Source organism: Amblyomma maculatum, chromosome 4 (assembly GCF_055883805.1).
Source record: "Amblyomma maculatum isolate TAMU_Amacu chromosome 4, ASM5588380v1, whole genome shotgun sequence".
Lineage (NCBI taxonomy): Eukaryota > Metazoa > Arthropoda > Arachnida > Ixodida > Ixodidae > Amblyomma > Amblyomma maculatum.
Window position 1 is genome coordinate 33,689,183 of NC_139347.1, and position 19,672 is coordinate 33,708,854.

The following is a 19,672-nucleotide window of genomic DNA, read 5'->3' on the forward strand; positions in this document are numbered from 1 at the left end:
GCGTAAATTACCAAGTTACCATTCTTCTTTTTCTCCTCCTCCTCCTCGGCTGTTCAAGGTCAAGCGTGACCGCCGCCGAGACCACGCGACGGCTCAAAACCTGGCGCCGTATTGCTATCGAAAAAAAAAAAAATTAAAGAGCACTGCAGAATCTACATTGGAGTAATGCGAAAGCACGGATGCTGCTATTGGTTGCTTCTGATTGCTTCTAGTAGTTTAATTCACTTTTTATTTGTCCATTTTAGTCTTTGGTACTTTCAAATTGCGCGCCAATCCCTTCCTATGCCTTTTTTTCGGCTCTACTTCCGGTTGCGTGACGTCACATACCTTACATTCTCGTCTCGTGGCGCAGGACTAGTGTAATGTCACTACATAAGTTATCCACTGACTGTAGACGACCATTCTCGATATCCCACGGGAATGTTTAACGTTCGGTGCATTCCAAAGATTTTCTATGTCCGCCGAAAATAGCTGGTAGGATTTCAAAGGTCAGGTTTCGTCGTGGGCTGGAAAACTAGATCATAAAAGTCACACTGTTTCATCAGAATTGTGCAGAATCGTCAATATTTAAACGTTAAAAATGTAAACTTTCCTCAATAAGTTACGTCGTGCTCGCTATTGGAGACCGGCAGGTGTAGCTAGTTGCTGAACGTCCGGGGAAAGCTAGGCACGATTGTTTCCTAGCTCTGCTGCCTAATAAGTCTTCGTTATGAGGTTACTTTATTTAATTGGAAACTTACCAGGCTTTCTCTGCGGAACAAGATGATTTTTTTATGTGATCCTTCCTTCTTCAAAAAAAAAATACCTTTGTTAAATTAGATTATCTCGAGCAGGTTATACGCCTGAAGTGATCGCCTTCAAACTGCGGCTGATCCAAGGTATGCGATAAGGTGGGCCTGGAACGCGAATCCCGGTCCACTCCCCATACAAAAGCGCGCGTGCTGGTAACACAGCCTAGGGCGCTTCTCCATCACGGCAGATATGACATAGGAAAGGGGATTCCCGGTATCGGAGCGCGCAACGGCGGCAACCCGTGTTCCCGTCGGACACAATTTCCGGTTAGCGCGCGTGCCCCAACTGATAATCAACGCGCGAGCGGCTATATTTGTACGCCGCGACACGCGTGCCAGCAGCCAGAAGACGTCACTCGGCCAAGGAAGGGGGCGTGGCTAACGCGCCATGAAAGCCGCGCGTCTTCGCGACATTTAAAAAAAAAAAAAAAAAAAAAAAAAAAAACGTGGAAGCGCGCTAGGACACAGGTACTACACTATAGGATGCGACTCCGCGTTGCCTAGGCGGTACAATCAAAACAAGGGATGCTTTGCGGGCACGCCAACGGCGCGTCCGCGTGCGCGCTTTTGTGCGCCGAAACGCCTATCAAAGCGTGCGTTTGCGCGCTGTCAATTCTAGGCACCGCGCGAATTGCCACACCGCTACGCGGTCCGATCATACACAGCTGGGCAGCATGCCAGCCCGAGTGACGTGGTGCACCAAGAGGTAACTTGTAATCAGCAATTTACTCGCGGCAATCCTGTCGGCAGAACGAGTGAGGTCACTCGCCGGCGGTTCCTCGGCATCGCCGCACGTAAGCGCGGTGATATGACTAGCGTTCGAAACTTAGTTCCCGGCGTGTATTTCAAGAACATTATTTCGTGTCACTTCGTTCCGTTCTTATCGATTAAGGCACCGACCGGCAGCTACAAAGAGCTGGAGTGAAATACAGCTCGAGCAGGTTGCTTCTAGTAATCTAATCTAGAATGTTTCTTGATCTTGTCATGATTGCTAACGCCAGATATCAGCGAGGTGACGCTGAATAACTCAATATTCACGCCTAAGTAAACGTGTCTAACGTATGCTAAGGTTCACAATCAAATAAGCGTGACGCTTCGTTGCCCTGTGCAACGGCTGCGTTTGATGCTTGGCTCAGAGGGCCGCATAAGCGAGACCGCTCATTAGAAACGCCTGCTTGTTTTGAAGCGCGTTCGCTAATGATCATCATAACCAGCAGTCACCGCACAGCGCCAGTTGCATGTAGGCGGGTATAACCGACGGCTGACCTTCGGCAGCGGTGTGCTGGCAGAGGTGTATCGCTGGATGCGCAAATGATTCTCCTTTACAGCGAAGAGTCCGAACGCCAGCGAGAAAGAACGCACGCAAATCGCTAGCGGTCGCGGCAAAATAGGAGTATATTCTACAGGGCGCAGCTAAATGGCTTCGGCCTTGCATCGCGCGCTGAAACCAGGCCTGTCCCAAAGGAGGAAAACGACAAGCGTCGGTCGCGCAGGTAATTTCCCGCGTGGGAGTCGGCCGCCTTGCAGAGCGCGCGCACGCGACGCTCTTAGAGCCGCAGTGCACTCTCGTTTATTTATGGTAAGCACATAGACAAGCGCGGCACACGTTAATAGCGAAAAACAGTCGTAAACGCAATAGTATTGCATCACAAGACGAATTCCAAGGTGCAAATATAGCCATGCGCGTAATAAAGAAACACAACTACGCCCACTAAGATGGTAACCGACGCGAAAAGCAAACACCCCGGATGGCTTTGCTCGAAGATCAGCGCGAAAAAGCGCCTCGTACAATTGCGTTCCGAGGCATCCGCAACGTTATCGAAAAAGCAAGAAAAAGAAGCGTTATGAATAAAATATTTACTTATATATACAAAACACCACCTTTTAGCTTAAATGGTGCAGAAGGAAAACAAAAGCTGTTTGGTTTCGTTTATAGGGTTTAACGTCCCAAAGCGACTCGGGCTATGAGAAACGCCGACCAAGAAAAAAAAAAAGAAAAACAGGCACGAGACGCGCGCAGTCTGACAAATGGACGGCATTGCATATCCCACTCCGGCCGTAAATGCACCGTTCGACGCTATCCACGTTCAAGCATGAGGTTGCCGAATGCTAAAGCAAAAATACACCCATATCCCACAGCTATGAAGACAAGTTATGAAGGCTTAACCGGCAAGACGTCTTGACACTTTGCAAAGGACGCCTAAAAGACATGCGTCGGACCTCACACATGCCGAGCTTGGAAAAGTTCCCTGCGCCTTCCGCACTGCCCACAGCATCAAGCTTTCAAAAACCCACGAAGCACCGTACAATTGCTAAGCTAGCAAAACGGACAGCAGTGGAAAACAGGATCCCGAAGAAAGCGGTCGCGCAGAGCAAAGGACATGCGTTCCCTTCACTCTCATAGGGCGGGCAGCATGCCTTAGGAATTGCACTGCAATAGACAGACCGTTCTCAAGACGAAGACGCGGCACCTTACCTCGAGCTTCCTCCCGGATCCGACTTCTTGCCTGCCGGCTTCATCGGAGACTGTTCCTCTTCGCCGGCCTTGCTTACGGGTCTCTTATCGGCCACCATACCGCAATAGCTCCTGGTCTACCGCGGGTCCTTCTCTGACCTGTCCGCCGCGCTCCCGACGGCTAGTCTCCGGAGGTGCAGTCACGTGATTTTTCCACTGCTACAGCCAGCAGGACGCGACGTCGTCGACATCAAGCGGCGGCCGGCAGACCCCATTGCGTGCGCCGGGATGACGCGGCGCAAGAGCGCCGATCTCGGACGCGCTCGATCCGAAATCTTGGAACGTGCTCCATCCCGTTTCCACCCTCGTCCAGCCGTGCGTCGCCGCGAACGTCTGTCTTCCCAGGAGCAAACACTTTGATAGTTTATTTTCACTTTTTCTTTTCGTTTCTTTTTCGGACGACTTCTCAGTAGTGGGCGTCCTGAGGCCTCTTATCTACGACAAAGGTCGATATGCGGGAAGGCACGGGCTTCGAGTGCCAACGGTACGACACGGAATGAATCGCCATAACTGTTTGAGGTGGCGTGGACTTCGGTTTCGCACGATTCGCTAGCGGCACTCCGACTCGGCATACCTTTACTAGGAAACGCACCTGCCATTGTTTAGGTAGGCTGTTTTGCTGCGCTTTCTTGCACGGTGTATGAACTATCGCAGAAAAGGAGCCCTCCCTCGTGCGACTGCCGTTAAAAAGAAAAAAAAATATACACAGCCGGCGCACATGTACGCTTAGCTTTCAGATCCGCGACCGCTGTCAGAAGCGAAGTGCTGTCTTTGCATGTCGGATGGAACAGTGAAAGCGTTTGTGCCTTGTTATTCGGTGTTATTTCCGAATAAGTTCGTCGTGGAACCGCACTCAGATGTTTGAACAACTGTGTATGCTCGAGAAAACGATATTCAGGTGTCGGCCCTGCCACCCAAAGCTCGCCCGCTCTCAAAGGTCTTGCAAGACCTACGTGTTTTCTGACAGTGATTACACTATCCGAAAGCTATCGAACGTGGGCCCCAGCATGCGAATGTGCCTACTATTTCTACTCTTTGCACCTCTCGTGGGCATTCGTTCGTCCTTCGTTCAATGTAGGGGACCTAATACAGCAAAGGCAAAGTCACTGTGTGGGAAAGGGCAACATTTTTTCGTCAGGCTGAACAACTGCGGTAGCATTTCCCTCGAAAGCAGGGTTAACGTGCACTGACTATACCTACCGTGAGGGAAAAGGGAACATCCCCCGCCGCGGTGACTCAATTAACTCCTGAACCCAAAGACGCGGGATCAAATTTCGGCCGTGGCAGCCACTTTTCAGTGAAGGCACCCGTGTATTATGCTATGCCAGTCAACGCTGAAGAAAGTCCACTTCGTCGAAATTTCCAGAGCCCTCGACTACGGAGTCCCCTATGGCTTTGGGACGTTAAACCCCGCAAACCAAAACAAAAAATGGGGCAATAGCGACGCAAAAAATCAATAAAAAAAAAACTGAGGATTGGATCAACACACACAATGCATGCGCATACGCGGGTTAGGTCCCTGCGTGTCGGCTATGGAAGGCACAGAAGTTGTCGAGTCGCTTCAGTTGCGTCAGTAAACGCTAAGGCCGCAGTGAAAGGACCTTTGTCGCTAGGAGCCATCCGGACTAATAGAGAATTACGTAACGGCTACGAACGAGCTTGCTGATGCATGCTGCTTTGACAAACAAAGATCGCTGAGCTTTCGTTCGTGATTACCGCCTCATTACGAAACTGGAACGAATGGCAGTTGCTAAAGCCTAGCAAGGCAGGTATGGGGGCGTTTTGTAACCTAATTGCTATGCAGGATTAGTATTTGCCGCTCACGAGTTTTATCTGTCGCAATATAGCATCGTGTGCAAAGATACGACAGAAGAAAAAAGCCACGTATATGGGTGCCCTGGAAATCGCCGGCCTCATCACCAAATTCCAATAAGCAGGTAGCACGCATAGGCATACGAAGTTTCGCCTCCACACTGAACAGGAGCTTATTGCGATATCGCCTTGCGCTGCCAACAGTATTGACGGACCTAGAACGTGGTCTATTAAAAATAGAATACATGCTTCGAAAGCTTATTCCTAGTCGATATTGGGAATTACCCAATGGTAGCGGCGCCTATTAATTACCGCCGATAAACTTGAACACCAGGACGCTACGGCACTCTATAAGCCTTTTCTTAACCATTCAATTCACAGTGTCAAGAGTCCGCAAAAAATCTTACACACCTTGTAAAAGTGCACGATGATGACTATCCCTTTCCATAAAGTGGAGGGGGGGGGGGGTTGCATTAAATTGGGTGGTGCAGTGGTAAGACGCCTGACTACTGTGCCAGAGTACCCGGGTTCGAACCCGACCTCGGCGGCTGTGTTTCGATGGAGGCGAAACAGAGTGGCGTCCGTGTGCAGTGCGATGTCAGCGCACGTTAAAGATCCCCAGGTGGTCGAAATTTCCGGAGTCCTCCACTACGGCGTCTCTCATAGCCTTAGTCGTTTTGGGACGTTAAACCCCACAAACCAAACCAAACCTAAAGAAAAATCACTTAAATCACTGAACCACTTTTCACTTCGTATCACGCAGTCTGTCCTGGTGTTTCCCAGGAAACGCTGCCGAGTCAGCTACCACCACTGGCGGAGTCGGCCTTTAGTTGTCACCACCGACGTATACATATACGGTGTGCCTCCGTCATAGGCGGCAAACACCAGCACCCGAGGTGGAGTGGTGCCTTCTGGGTGTTACGGCGCGAACCGCGGCCAGTGAAGTACCAAATGTAGTACAACACTCTCCTGCACTCCACCGCACTGCCGGCACAACGTTGCCTAAACCGCCGCAAAAGTGTCGAAACGCTGACGGTAGAGTAGTGTGTGCAGCGCACCGGCACGTGCCTCAAAGAGAAGAACACTCCCACTGTCGTTGTAGTACAGTATCCGGGGCTGGGGTAGTCTTGTGGGTGCGATACAAAAGCAGGGTTGACTTTGAGCACATTGCTGCACGCCACTGACTCGTCTCCTCGTTCCGCACGTGCCCCTGCACCACTCGGGACCGCTTCAGCTCACTTCTCTGCCGTACTGGTTTCAGTAAGCGTCTCAACGGGTTGAAGCACGTGATACACGTTGCCGCGATACCTTTGAGGAACAGGGGCCCTATTCTCGACACACATGGCCGACGTTTGGCGCCATTTTGTTTTCTCTGATTGGTTCTCAGAACAGTCACGTGTTTCAGAATACGTAACCTGATTGTGTGCTTACGTAACCTGGCACCGTCGCACACGTCACGCGTACGTCACAATTTCAACAAAATGGCGAATTGTCGAGAATTGTCAGAATTATGGTGGCTTATCAGAGTGGCCATTAAGAGTCATCACGCCGCCTGGCGGATTTGCTCGGCACTACGCAGGCGGACTTAGGCCGCACTACGCAAGATAACGTATATGTATGGCGTATTTAATTAAACGAAGAAGCGGAGCAGACGCAACTTCAAAGACGACGATGTTTTCAAAGACGACGATCTTCACTGCATGGAGCTAGAGTGTGTTGCAGTTTTACACAAGGCGTTATCGAATGCGGCGATAGCGTCGTTCTAAATGTACCGGTGAGCATAAAGTAAACAGAGCACGCTATTTGTTTACAAAATTTTTCACGCGTTGCATATTTGAAACTGGAAGTCGTGGTATGTGCGAACCTGTAGTAGACGCCGGTGCCCTTTTGCTTGGGCAAATATTTTCTTTGTCCGGTGCAGAAGGCATAATTTTAATTTGAAGGGAAAAACGTGCTCCGTTTACTTTTGTCGATCCGCACCTGTACAGTCTGCGATACCTTTTATTCACTCAACCTGATGACGAACCCTATGACATTGTTTATTGTTATTGTTTATTACTGTTTATTTGCATTTTTTTTTTACATTTCAGTGCAGATAACACATTTTTTTGTGATCTGGGCTACAACGTCAGCAACTGTGACACGCCCTCGCTCTCTCACGGGGTGCACCTATGGCCGCTCCGCTTCCTCAACTAAAACGCGTGAAACGCGCGTGAAGTAAGAAGGCGCAATGTCTGTGACAGTGCCGCAAGTCACAACCGTCACTTGCCCGTCAAACTTCTCTCGAGATTATCACAACTGGGCCCGCTTGCACAAAACAATCTTAAGACTGTCTTAGCTAAGTCCAGACTTAACTGGAGTCTAAAGAATAGGCCACTAGCATGGACGCTTAAGACTGGAGTCAAGACTGGGCTTCAGTCCTGACTTGAATAAGTCGCTTGTATGGTTACGACTCTAGTGCTGTCTTGGTTAAGACACAATGACGCCAGGTGTCTAAGTAGAGAAATTAGGGAAATACAGGGATGCGCTGGCACTGTATTTGCTCTAAGATGTACACATTCCGTCAATTTTGCGTTGTGTAAAATCCGTGCCATTGATTTTTGCGGCTTAAGATCGTGTTACGAGGAAAAATGCCCCAAGTGGTTGCTGAGGCCGTTCTGGGAAGCCACTCTGGTGAACATGTACCCAAAGCGTTCGACGTTCGGAACCCGAGCCGTCTTATATAAGTTTGGTCTTTCTAAAGACACCATTTAAGTCTGGACTTAGCTCGGACTTTATCGTGCAAGCCGGCCCTGGTTTTACAATAAACCATGCATTCCATATCTGTCACCCCACGCCTTATGCAATACCCACAAATAGGGGTCTTTGAATTGAATTGAATGTCCTTTATTGAATGGGAAGGCTCATGGCCATGGATGGGGATAAAGGGGAGTAGACAGAATCTTCATTGTTTAGGTCGTCACTCGAATCACATTGCTCTAACCAGGCCACTGAGCGAGCCATACTTGGCCAATATCATCTGTGTGTTAGCATCAGTTTCTAGAAGGGAACGGTAGTTCAGGCGGGAGGGTTTGATCTCGGAGCGTCCAGTAGAAAAAGCAGGGCAATCCCAGAGTAGATGAGATATGCCGCCGCGAGTACAGCCGTACAGTGGGGGCACGTAATCATTTTCTCCGTATACTAACGCCAGCGGGCCTTAATAAAAATAAACTGGCACAATTTTCCGTGGACACCTGACCCGCGCCGTAACTTGAAGAAGGAAGGAGTGAAAGCGAAAAGTAAAAAAGGCAATTGTGGAGGTTTACGGAGGTTTGCGGAGTAGCTTCTATCACCTGGTGGTTTTATTGCGAAAGCAATACTACGCCAAGTCTCGAGCCTTCAGCGTAGCGTGGTCCGGTAGTTACGCTTTACACCACGTGACTACTGACGCCATACCAGCGCTAGAGCTGGGCTACCAAGTCGGCTCTTCAGCGTAGCGTGGCTCGTAGCCACGCCGGGCGTTTCGCGCTTCTCCCACTAGGTGCGCTGTGGTCTAACAGGTGGTATTGTCTTCCATTGGAGATTGATTGATTTATAGGAAACTTCGCATCTCTTCGGTTAGTAGAGGAGGGGAGGCTGAGCTGTATAAAGCATGCCATTTCAGCACTTGTAAGACAGTTCGTCATGCTGTCTGAGAAGCAGAGGGAGAAGGCGGCTCGCCAGTGTGAAGCCAGGAAGCGACAGCGAGCTACGGAGACAGAGGAACAACATGAAGAGCGTCGAGTCAGACATCGTGCTCAAGATGCGGCTCGGCGACTTATCAAGCCACCGAAGCAGTTGCTTTCGCAATCTCCTAGGCTTAACTACAGCTAAGCCACTGTGAATTTTTTCCCCTCCACTAACTTCGCACACCACACGGACTATAGGGCTCCTCTAACACGGACGCCTCTCCATTTTGCCTCTATCGAAGCGCAACCTCCGGCAGTCGGGTTCAACTCCGTATGCCTCCACTACAGCACCTATTTCTCTCTCTCTCGCTACTTTCACTGCCACGTTGTTCCCGGGTTCGAACGCCCCGCCGGGGTGGTGCAGTGGTAAGACGCCCGACTACTGTGCCGGAGTTCCCGGGTTCGAACCCGACCTCGGCGGCTGCGTTTCGATGGAGGCGAAACGAAGAGGCGTCCGTGTGCTGTGCGATGTCAGCGCACGTTAAAGATCCCCAGGTGGTCGAAATTACTCCGAAGCCCTCCACTACGGCTCCTCTTTCTCTCTTTCCACTTTCACTCCCACCTTCCTCCCTTCCCTTACGGCGCAGTTGCGGTGTCCACAGAAAACAAGTGAGACAGTTACTGCGACTTTCCCTTCCTACAAATAAATCAGTCCGGGTTCGAACCCGACCTCGGCGGCTACGTTTCGATGGAGGCGAAACGAAGAGGCGTCCGTGTGTTTTGCGATGTCAGCGCACGTTAAAGATACCCAGGTGGTCGAAATTACTCCGTAGCCCTCCACTACGGCTCCTCTTTCTATCTTTCCACTTTCACTCCCAAATTCCTCCCTTCCCTTACGGCGCGGTTGAGGTGTCCACAGAAAACAAGTGAGACAGTTATCGCGCCTTTCCCTTCCTATAAATTAACCAGTTGGCGCGGTTTTGCCCCGCCGAGGTGGTGCAGTGGTAAGACGCCCGACTACTGTGCCGGAGCACCTGGGTTCGAACCCGACCTCGGCGACCGTTTCGATGGAGGCGAAACGAAGAGGCGTCCGTGTGCTGTGCGATGTTAGCGCACGTTAAAGATCCCCAGATGGTCGAAATTACTCCGTAGCAAGGTTGTTCCCTCCACTACGGCTCCTTTTTCTCTTTCCACTTTCATTCCCACCTTCCTCCCTTGCCTTACGGCGCAATTGAGGTGTCCACAGAAAACAAGTGAGACAGTTACTGCGCCTTTCCCTTCCTATAAATCAATCAGTCAGTCTTGGCGCGGTTGCGGTGTCCACAGAAAACAAGTGAGACAGTTACCGCGCCTTTCCTTCCTATCCTTCCGTCCGGCGGGGGGGGGGGGGGGGCGAAGGTGGTGCAGGGTGGCTGTTCCTAGCCCTACGGGGCTCGGACTGGTAGGTCAACGTCGCTTGCGGCGGAGGTTAGCCTGCCACCGAATTTTTATCCGTTGTAGGCCGTCATTACACCCGCCACTGCATTTTCTTTTCCTTCTTCCTACAACAACAACAAGGTTGTTCCCTTTCTTTATGGCGCGGTTAATGTGTCCACAGAGAAGTGTGACAAATATTGTACATTTATTTTTCCTATAAACCAATTTACAACTTTACGCGCGCTTCGGGCGTTTTAGCTAAGGAGCCCCGCCGCGGTGGTGCAGTGGTAAGACGCCCGACTACTGTGCCGGAGTTCCCGGGTTTGATCCCAACCGCCGCCGGCTGCGTTTCGATGGAGGCGAAACGAAGAGGCGTCCGTGTGCTGTGCGATGTCAGCGCATGTTAAATATCCCTAGGTGGTCGAAATCATTCCGCAGCCGTCCACTACGGCACAACTTTCTCTCTATCCACTTTCACTCCCGCCTTCCTCCCTTTTCGTACGGCGGGGTTCAGGTGACCGCAGAAACAAGCATGACAGATGCTGCGTCTTTCTCTTCCTGTGAACCAATTATTATATTTATTTAGCTAAGGAGGAGGTGGCTGCTACTGGCCGTACGGGGCTAGGACTGGTAGGTCACCGCCGCTTGCGGTGGGGGCTAGCCTGCCACCGAATTTTTATCTGTTGTAGGCCTTCATTGCACGCGCCAGCGCTTTGGTGGTGGACGATGGCTGTTGCGACGCGCGTCTTTCTCCCCCTGTTCCTTTTCTTCGCTATTTTCTCTTCTGTAAATGAAAGCGTTTGCATAATGGAGACATGCTAAATGATGGTTGACTTCCTAGACACGCATACTGGCATACTCATGGCAATGTGTGGGCCACTGCGCGCGCATAGTCAGCCGGCGTCCGGTAAGCCGGTACACGTCTCCGCTATAGCACGCCCCAGCTATGCTAGAAGCTTCTAATATTAAGAAGTTCGTTCGAAAACACGAAAAATCAGACGCTCCAATTAAACGCAAGCGATCAAGGCATATACACGAAGACAAGCTGGAGTCGAGGGCTTATTCTCGAATAATCGCAAGATACCACCACTGGCGAAAAGTCGCACCACGTCCTAAATACACTCCATTCGAGAAGAGCACAAGTAAAAGAAAATAGTGAAACTCGTGTGAAAATCAACATCATAGTAACATCATAGTAACGTGCGTGTCCTGAGTGGTAGAATGAAGAGAATGATTAAATTATCTAGATTTTGACAGCAAAATAGCCAAGCTAATGGCCCCTCATTCATTCATTCATTCATTCATTCATTCATTCATTCATTTACTGACAGTGCAAGCTTCCTTATGTGCACACAATATACCAGTATATTGACACACTGCTGAAGCTGTCATACCACTGCGAGGCCAGAGACCTTGTCAGGCACAGTATTGCCACGTACAGATATATCTCCATGCCACTAAAGAAATACTGACGACCCCCTAAACTTTCATCACACACTTGTATCCTATACTTGCGGTCTGCATCATTTGCTCTTCGTCATGTTTTAGCGCGCTCATCAGCCAGGCACCCTTTGCTTACATATTTTGCTCACTGCGAACTGTGAGCAGTTAGGGGATGAGTCCAATAGAGGAGGACTCCCCATCCACATAAGTATACCGTGCATGGGAAAACTGTGAGCCCGCGAATAGTTTGCGAGTTCAGCGGAGACGGTCACCACTAAACTTGCGAACAACTTATGGACAACAGCAGCACGAGCGCGCGACGCCGGCTTCCTGCAGGCCATGCATCTTCGGCTTCTTAGCGCGGAAGAACAGTGATCTTGATGCTGGCGCCTCTCGCTCGCCAACTCCGATGTCAACAAAACGTGACGACTTAATTCTCAGTCTGTCGACGAACTACTGCCGAAAAGCAGAAGCAGCCGAAAATAACACAGGCGGCAAGAACCATCGGCTGAATATTGGCATTGTGTAAACAGGGCTTCTGATCTCACACACACTAATTACCATACTATCGTAACCTATCACACTACGCAAAAGAGCACACGACACAGATAAAAGGCCCCGCTTTAACCAAGCCTCGCGAACGTGCGTGCGTAAGCTATGGGTAACGCGTATGGCTCGGAATCGAGTCCCGGGCTCGACTTTCATTTCGCTCCCCGTAACTTTTCTTTTCGGCGCAATTAACTTTTCAATGCTGCCGCCCGTTTGGGACGCCAAACTCTTGGACAAATCCACTTTACGGACACGCCGCCTGGTTGTATGCTAAAATGGGTGCCGTAATGCTATCGCGTAAATGCGCATCTCGCCCAACCAGTTTCTAACGGTGCCGATGTCCTCTAAGCAACAGCACGTGACTCAGAAGTTGTGCGTCAGCGCTCGAAAACGGCACGATATGGCGCGAGGCATATAATAACGCAATATCGGAATCGCGCGCTCTATGCAAGCTTCCGAAGACGCTCAGATGAGCGTCAGATGAGACAAAAACGAATGCGAGCCGCGGCGCATCCGTCATAGACTTGGCTTCGCAACTCATCGAGATAGCAGCGCTTGCTCCGGAAGGAGACAGAAGGAACGATGGCAACGACTGCGACAAGACACTTCCGAAAGTGAAATATATCTGTCGCGCATCGCCTTATTCGGCACAGAATGACGCTCCCGGTATCACGGCGGTGTGGGGCCGACAGCTTCCTTTAGCAGCACTTGTGTAATCGCCATGTTTTGACGTTCACGTGTAGCTGAAGACAGACGGCGTTGCTATGGAAACTGAAAAAGCTTTCGCACGTCAACCGGTTATCTCATTGCTGCCGACGCAAGGCTTGCACTCTCCTTGCTCGTCGTTAAGCTTGCGCGGGAGTCATAGGGTTTATTTTGTTCTCTTTTTCTTTGCAGTGACGTCAGAAAGCGCCCTGTCTTCAGCAGCTGCACGTACTGCCTCGCGATGAGCCTTCAATAGCGCTGGTTATGCTATAGTCTCAAACTGCTTACATGAATTCGCTATGACAATTGCTGTGTAGCCGTTCGTTACGGCTTCCATAGCGAAGTGACTACGACCACGGTGCAGCAGGACGTGCAAGAGCCGTTCGCTGTAATTCCTTTGGAGAAAGAATGCTTACGTAGATCTGGCACTAAACCCTCGTACTGCTAGAAGTGCACTGTACTGGAAGAGTATCGGACGTTATATTTACGAAAACAACCACCCTCCGTGCCATGTACAAATTTCGTGGGGTGAAATTGATGCCCAAGTAAAGATTTTACTAGGTATGTGCGTAGAGCCTTTATTATCTGTTCAGTATATTCACCCATGCTAACATAGAAAGGGTCGAGAGAAAAAGAAAATCCCCAAAGTGCAGGCTGAAGTGTTCTAGGCGTTTACATTGAAATGCAGCAAAAAGGCAGACATACATGCTAACTGCAAAATAAGAACACGTCAAGGATAAAAACGGTAGTCCAATAGCTTACGTATTAGAGAGAAACTAAAAGCAAGTGAACCGTACGATGAAAAAAAAAAAGAATAAAATGAACCATACACGTCGCACTAGTCACATAGGGTAAGATTAGCGAATAAGCAGTGAATACCGGGGCCTATGGGAGTCAATGACGGGCAGCAAAAAAAGCAAGGACATAGTGTATCCCCATCAATTGCTGCGACAACTTCGCATACGCGTAATTACTTGGCGGAGTATGACGCGACAAGAACGTACAAACGAAATAAAATGTTACTGCAGCGGTGGCCTAGTGGCCTGAGCCTTCATCCATCTCGTATGCTGGGGGCGCAGAGTTCGATCTCCACTGCCTCCGGATGCCCACCAGTTACTAAAGCGCATAAGCGTTCCTCTAGTTTGATTCTCGTGCACCTTCTCTGGGGTCAAATATTTTTGAAACGGGTTTCTGACTCCTCCCTGAGTGGGCAAAGTGACCTTATGTCGTGGCACTATTTGCTCAAATCTTCCCTAACGCCATTAAAATTGATCTCCATCATCAGAACATAAATTACTAAAACCCTGCTCCACAAGAGCGTTTCAGTGACAGGAAGTGGCCGCATCACGCGAGCACGGTAGTTCTAAGCAAGTTTCTCGATACCACACACATGTTTCTTTTCGAGACAGGGAGAGGCTTTTACAAGCGGCTTTGCTCTAAACTGTGCCTGCAGCATTGTGCTATTTCTTTAGGTGTCATGGGCTCAAGTCTCGTGAAAGACGACCATGTTTAGCGGCAAACCAAATGTATAACTACATCTACAAGAGAAAGATGTTTCCGCCAAGAAACGGGCTCACAATGACAGTAGCCTGTGTGTAATCCGAAGCCGTCACGCCATAACGTGCAGAAACGGGAGTCGCTTTTAACGTTGTATCAATGCGTATCTAACTTTTACCGAACGTCATCAACTGCTCAACAAACAGGTAACACCAGATACCACAGAAATGGGCGAAAGGCATTTATTGCCCACACATGGCAGTTTCTGTGCAACGGCATGTGTTTAGGGAAAAATGGCGCGCAACCAAACGCCTGATTGCCGCTCAAATCCGTGCCATGCATACATACGTGCGGCGCCCGCCAAAAGTATCCGGCTTTGCTTCCGAGTCCTTCGAGTGCCTTATTTTGCATCCTCAATGACAGTCTTTAGGAAGCAGAAGGGCCTATTGTCTTCAATTCCCCCCAACCTTTGGACTGCCAAATGTGATATAGAACCCGGCTGAACGGCTTAGAAGCAAACTCCTTGTGCTGCGTATACTTTTGACGGGGGCGTACGTGAATTTAAAAAGTTATGGCCAGTATTTGGCGCAATAAGTTCATCCATAAACTACCTTGTAAATATGTATATCGAAGCTAGGAATGCGCTTACTGACGTCAAAACAGCAATTTTCTATGGAACCGAGCCTTTCACGCTATATATCTATCTAAAAAGGATAAAAACGCTAAGCTTGTGTATGTACCAGCTGTGTTCCATAAGCGCGCAACCAGGACCTTATGCGCTGACGCAACAGCCACTTAACGGCGGTGAATTTAGGGGTTTCCCGGGAAAGTCATGGCATCCCTTACAAAAATGAATATTGAATTTGTGATGTCATTAGGATGTAATCATGACGACTCATGAGAAGTTAATCACAAAAGCAACATCTGTTGCCTTCTTGTATCATACCGATATCATAAATTGTTGAGTTTTTGCATGAGGTTTTCTGCATTATATTGACATCATAAAATCTTGATGATATTTTGGAATTACACATTTGTGATATAAAAAGTCAGCTGAAGTTGTGATGCATGAAGATATGAGAGCAATATCATTTTCAAGCATCGCCTGTGCATTTTTATCAACTGCTCGCGTAGTACTAATGCGCATTGGCTTAACAGAATTTTGCCGTTAAATCTCTCAGTTATTGCCCGCTATAGACTGTGCATATGACAAGAGATGGTCTTCTTTTACAAAACTCGGATTATTACCAGCTCACCACCAACATTTGCTAGGGGTTTTCTATTGGAGATATATGAGAAAAAACGGGCTGTGAAGATGGTCGGACCCGCGAAGCGCATCGGGTAGCATATATTTCTACTGCGTTTATTGCTGTATTCTCTACGTTCTTGTTACTTGCAGCTTTCAGATGGTTGATTTAAGCTGTTTACCGATTCGTTCCAACGTTGAGAGGAAATGAACAATATTGATGTTTACGCTGCATTGAAAACCATTTCTGCAGCACCTGAGCAATGTTACGAAGAAAACACAAAAAATGTCATTCCATACATTTTCTATTTTTACCAAACCACTAGATAAAATTGATTATAATTCACGCAGGAATGCGCCCCAATATTTCATTTATGCGTCACAATTATGAAGAATGTCAGCAATCAAATACTCATCAAATCTTAATCAGAAAGGAGGTGGCCAATTTTCATCACCAATGCATCAGAAATTAAGGTCAGAAGTCACCAGAAATACCTCATGAGTGTGATGTCTCCAATAATTGACTTTAAAACAGGAACTCGTTACACATTTTTGTAAGGGATGTGTGCCTAAGCCCCTGCAGACCTAACGGGAAGTGCTCCCATACCGCAGCTTCGAAATTACGCCTTTTCGTTATTATCCATGAACTCCGACAGCGTGGACGAATACGGCTGTCACACACACGCCACTCACCCACGAAGAACAGGATCACCGTTTTCCTGAGGTACGACCAACAAAAGTAAATTTCTTTGTCGATTAAACTCAGTGCCAGAAGTAATCTCTTAATTCATGTGCGTCACTCTCTGTGTCAAAAGCTTTTAAATCGCAGTTTGCGCGACAATCATCGCGGGCCATTTGGCGGTAAACATCCAAAACCACCTCGGAAACAGTGCTATTACTTGTACGCCTGATCGATTACTTACAGGAAGAGTAAGTAATCATGCTTGCCCACGCCATAGTTGTCTTACAGCTTCAAGCGAACAGATAAGTTACGCGTAGTTCACAACTGGCGGTGGGCAGATGGCGCTCTTTTTATCGAGTGCAGGCTCATCTCGACATGCGCGCCGAAGGCCACCAGCGCAACCTCTCGTTGACAGCATGGTCCAGTAGAACAGCCCGCGTTTGTGGCAGCATGAGGAGATAAATTTGTGAAGTTCACTGTACTCGCCAAGGCGATATCTTCTGTACAAATGCATGCATCGACAGCAGAGGTCGAAAAGACAGTCAGTGATTTGTGACTTACTCTGTGTCCACTTTCCTGCAGTTTCGGGTAGGCTTCTCGTATTTAGTGACGGTATACGAGCCCTGGTCAGGTGAGGATGAGCTGGATAAATAAAAGAGAAGACAAAGCACTATTAGCCTAAATGCCAGTAAAATACTTCTTATGTGCCGCTCCAAAGCTTCTGATATCAGAAAAAAAAAGCAAGCCACGCGCAAAGAGAACAGTCATTACAGACTTAAACGGCCCCAGCTGCATCACCGGCAGATTCACACTCTATACTTCGTCTCACAAGATATCTGCAGCACTGTGAAAGGCAGAGGAGCCCTTGCAATTCTGATCCTAAGTGCATCACGTCTCCACGCACTATAATAGAGAATTGTGCTCCTACTGTCACCCCCGCCAATTTGGGGGGCTAGAGGCGTGTAGGAGCCCAATTGCCTATTGTAGTGCGCGTGATCCTGATTGGACCGGGGTGCCTCTGCCTTTCGCAGTGCTGCAAACATCTTGTGAGACGAAGTATAAGAAAAAAAAGCCGGCTGAAAGGGTAAGTACCCTACACTTTGGTCCCCAGATCGGACTGTTACTCCGCGAGAGGAGCGACTGAGGAGAAAAGCGTGCGGTGTCCCTAGATCGGACTGTTACTCCGCGAGAGGAGCGACTGGGGAGAGAAGCGTGCGGTGTCCAAATTTTGAGGACTAATGTTTAGTCTGGGCTTGAGAAAAACTAACGAAAGGAGGAACAGAAAGAACTGTTCACTTGATCCCCGGCCTCTCCCCTCTCTCTTCCCACCTCTCTCGGTGCGGGTTTCTGGTGCAGAGCCCGTGGTTCTATATCGATGGAAAAGCATCCATCCTATGTTTGCAGCATGCAAAGGGCAGGGGAACCCTGGCCCATTCAAGATCATGCGCACTACAATAGGTAATTGCACTCCCATGCCCTCTTCGCCCTCCGAAATGGTGGAGGCGACAATGGGAGCACTGTCACCTATTATTGTGCCCTGTGGCGAGAGGCTCCAGGGAGCACAATTACCCATTATAGTGCCCATGAACCTGATCGGCCCAGGGCACCACTGCCTTTCGCAGTGCCGCAAACTTTTTGTGAAATGGAGGATAAACATAAAAGGCGAGACACAATAAAGGCGATATGGAAGTGCTTTTCACTAGAAAAACAGATTCAGCAGCGAATGTGGCCGATTCTTCCCATAGGGCAATGCCTCCTTTTGCGCCGCGGCATGAGCGGGCATGCAGTCACTGCCGGTCGGAATAGTCACATGACCTGCCCATTACCGACCACGATGAGGCGCGTCGGTACAGTACGTCGAGAGAGCACAGAGCACTGCAGTCTTGCTTGCGAAGCTGCTGCAGCCGCTGCTCCTTGGTCAGTCGACGGTTTACTTGTTTGTGTGGGCAGCACCATTTGTCTTACATGGGTCCAAGCTGGAATCTGATACTGGCAAACTTTTTGGATGCAAGCAGAGCAACGTTCATGTATCGTCTTGCGCGCGGCTGCCTCCCCATCCGCAGCAGGGCGTTCACACGAGCGAGCTTGCAAGCAGTTTGCCCGTTCTGTGGTGTTCGTGAAGACATGGTGCACATATTTTCACAATGTCTTCTCCCAGCAGCCCTCCTTCGACGAGTGGCTGATTTGTTCAATATTCCAGGAGTGCCGTATCAAACTGTCAGGTACCTCGACCCGTTACCTAGGCATGCTGTGAAGCAGTTTGTGCTCTTGCTCGTTGAGTGCATGTACCAAGTCTGGTCTGCCAGGTGCGCCGCTGCGTATGGACGCAGTGTTCCAGGCCTTCATGAGGTACTCGCACGAGTCCGCAGGGAAGTCTGGTTTTACCTAAGCCGTGAGCAGCGTCACCTCAGCGAGCAAGAGTTCATAGACATGTGGAGCAGGCCACCGGTTATTTGCACGGTTTCTGGGCGTACCATAACAGTGTCGATATGAAGCACTTTAGGGTTACAGTTGTCCTTCAGGACATCCGAGGTCCAAAGAAGGTCCGGTCTCCCTGTGTTCGGCCTGCTGTCACAGCGGGGACCTTAAACACAGTTTGCATAGTTTTCGGTGACTGCTGTGTGCGTGTCACCACACGACTGCCCCCTTGCCAGGGTACGGCCGTCATCCCGAAACAAAAACCTCCGCCCCCCGGACATCCGGGAGGGGGGGGACGTGCCGGGGATGATGTATGAATGATGACGGGCAGATAGGTTATGTGAGACCTTGAGGTGCGGCGCCTTCTGGTGCCAAACCTCCTCCCAGCTGACAACGGCATTATTTTGTTTTGCGCGTTGGACAAACGATCTCGACGATCGGCACGTCATGGAGGTGCAGCGACTTCAGCCTCTAACCTTGTCTACCTGATTGCGATAGGTATACTGCATGTTCACAACACTTGGTGAGAACTTTCTAGGCTACGTGGTGTGTTATACCAGCGCATGAGCCGTGCAATGCTTCAAGCGGACACTCATTGATGTGTGGCCGGCGTGCACTCGTAGTGAGAATTACATAGATATATAAAGCTTTTTGCTGGTATTCGTTCGCGCAGAATAGAGAACGTGTATTTTTTCACTTGTGTTAAAAGTGATAATATTTATAGGCTAGCTACATGAACAGCCACGCCGCAAATCCCTGACCTTTCCGAGAACGATGCAGAACGACGTGTCATCCTTCGGCAAGCACCCTGACGCATGGTTCTTGCACCCACCTGCTCGTCATAAAATTGTGTGCTTCCATAGATTTATAAACTGGTGTCGCGTCACAAACGTGTCCCGTGCACATGATAGTATTTTATGTCGGTGAATTCAACTCGCGATAGCAGTCCCA

At 49.3% G+C, this 19,672-nt stretch overlaps 1 protein-coding gene across 3 annotated transcripts in view; it reads right to left on the reverse strand.

Moving 5' to 3' along the window:
• Positions 1–19,672, reverse strand: part of LOC146190664 (uncharacterized) — a 61,649-nt gene that overhangs the window by 23,449 nt on the left and 18,528 nt on the right. For 2 of the 3 annotated variants that reach the window (XM_084601043.1, XM_084601042.1), the window contains exon 2: positions 16,865–16,945. In XM_084601043.1, coding sequence (XP_084457169.1) covers positions 16,865–16,945 — 81 coding nt within the window. Of the gene's footprint in view, positions 1–3,267; positions 3,763–16,864; positions 16,946–19,672 lie in introns of those variants that run through there. The other variant, XM_084601044.1, reaches the window with a different exon arrangement.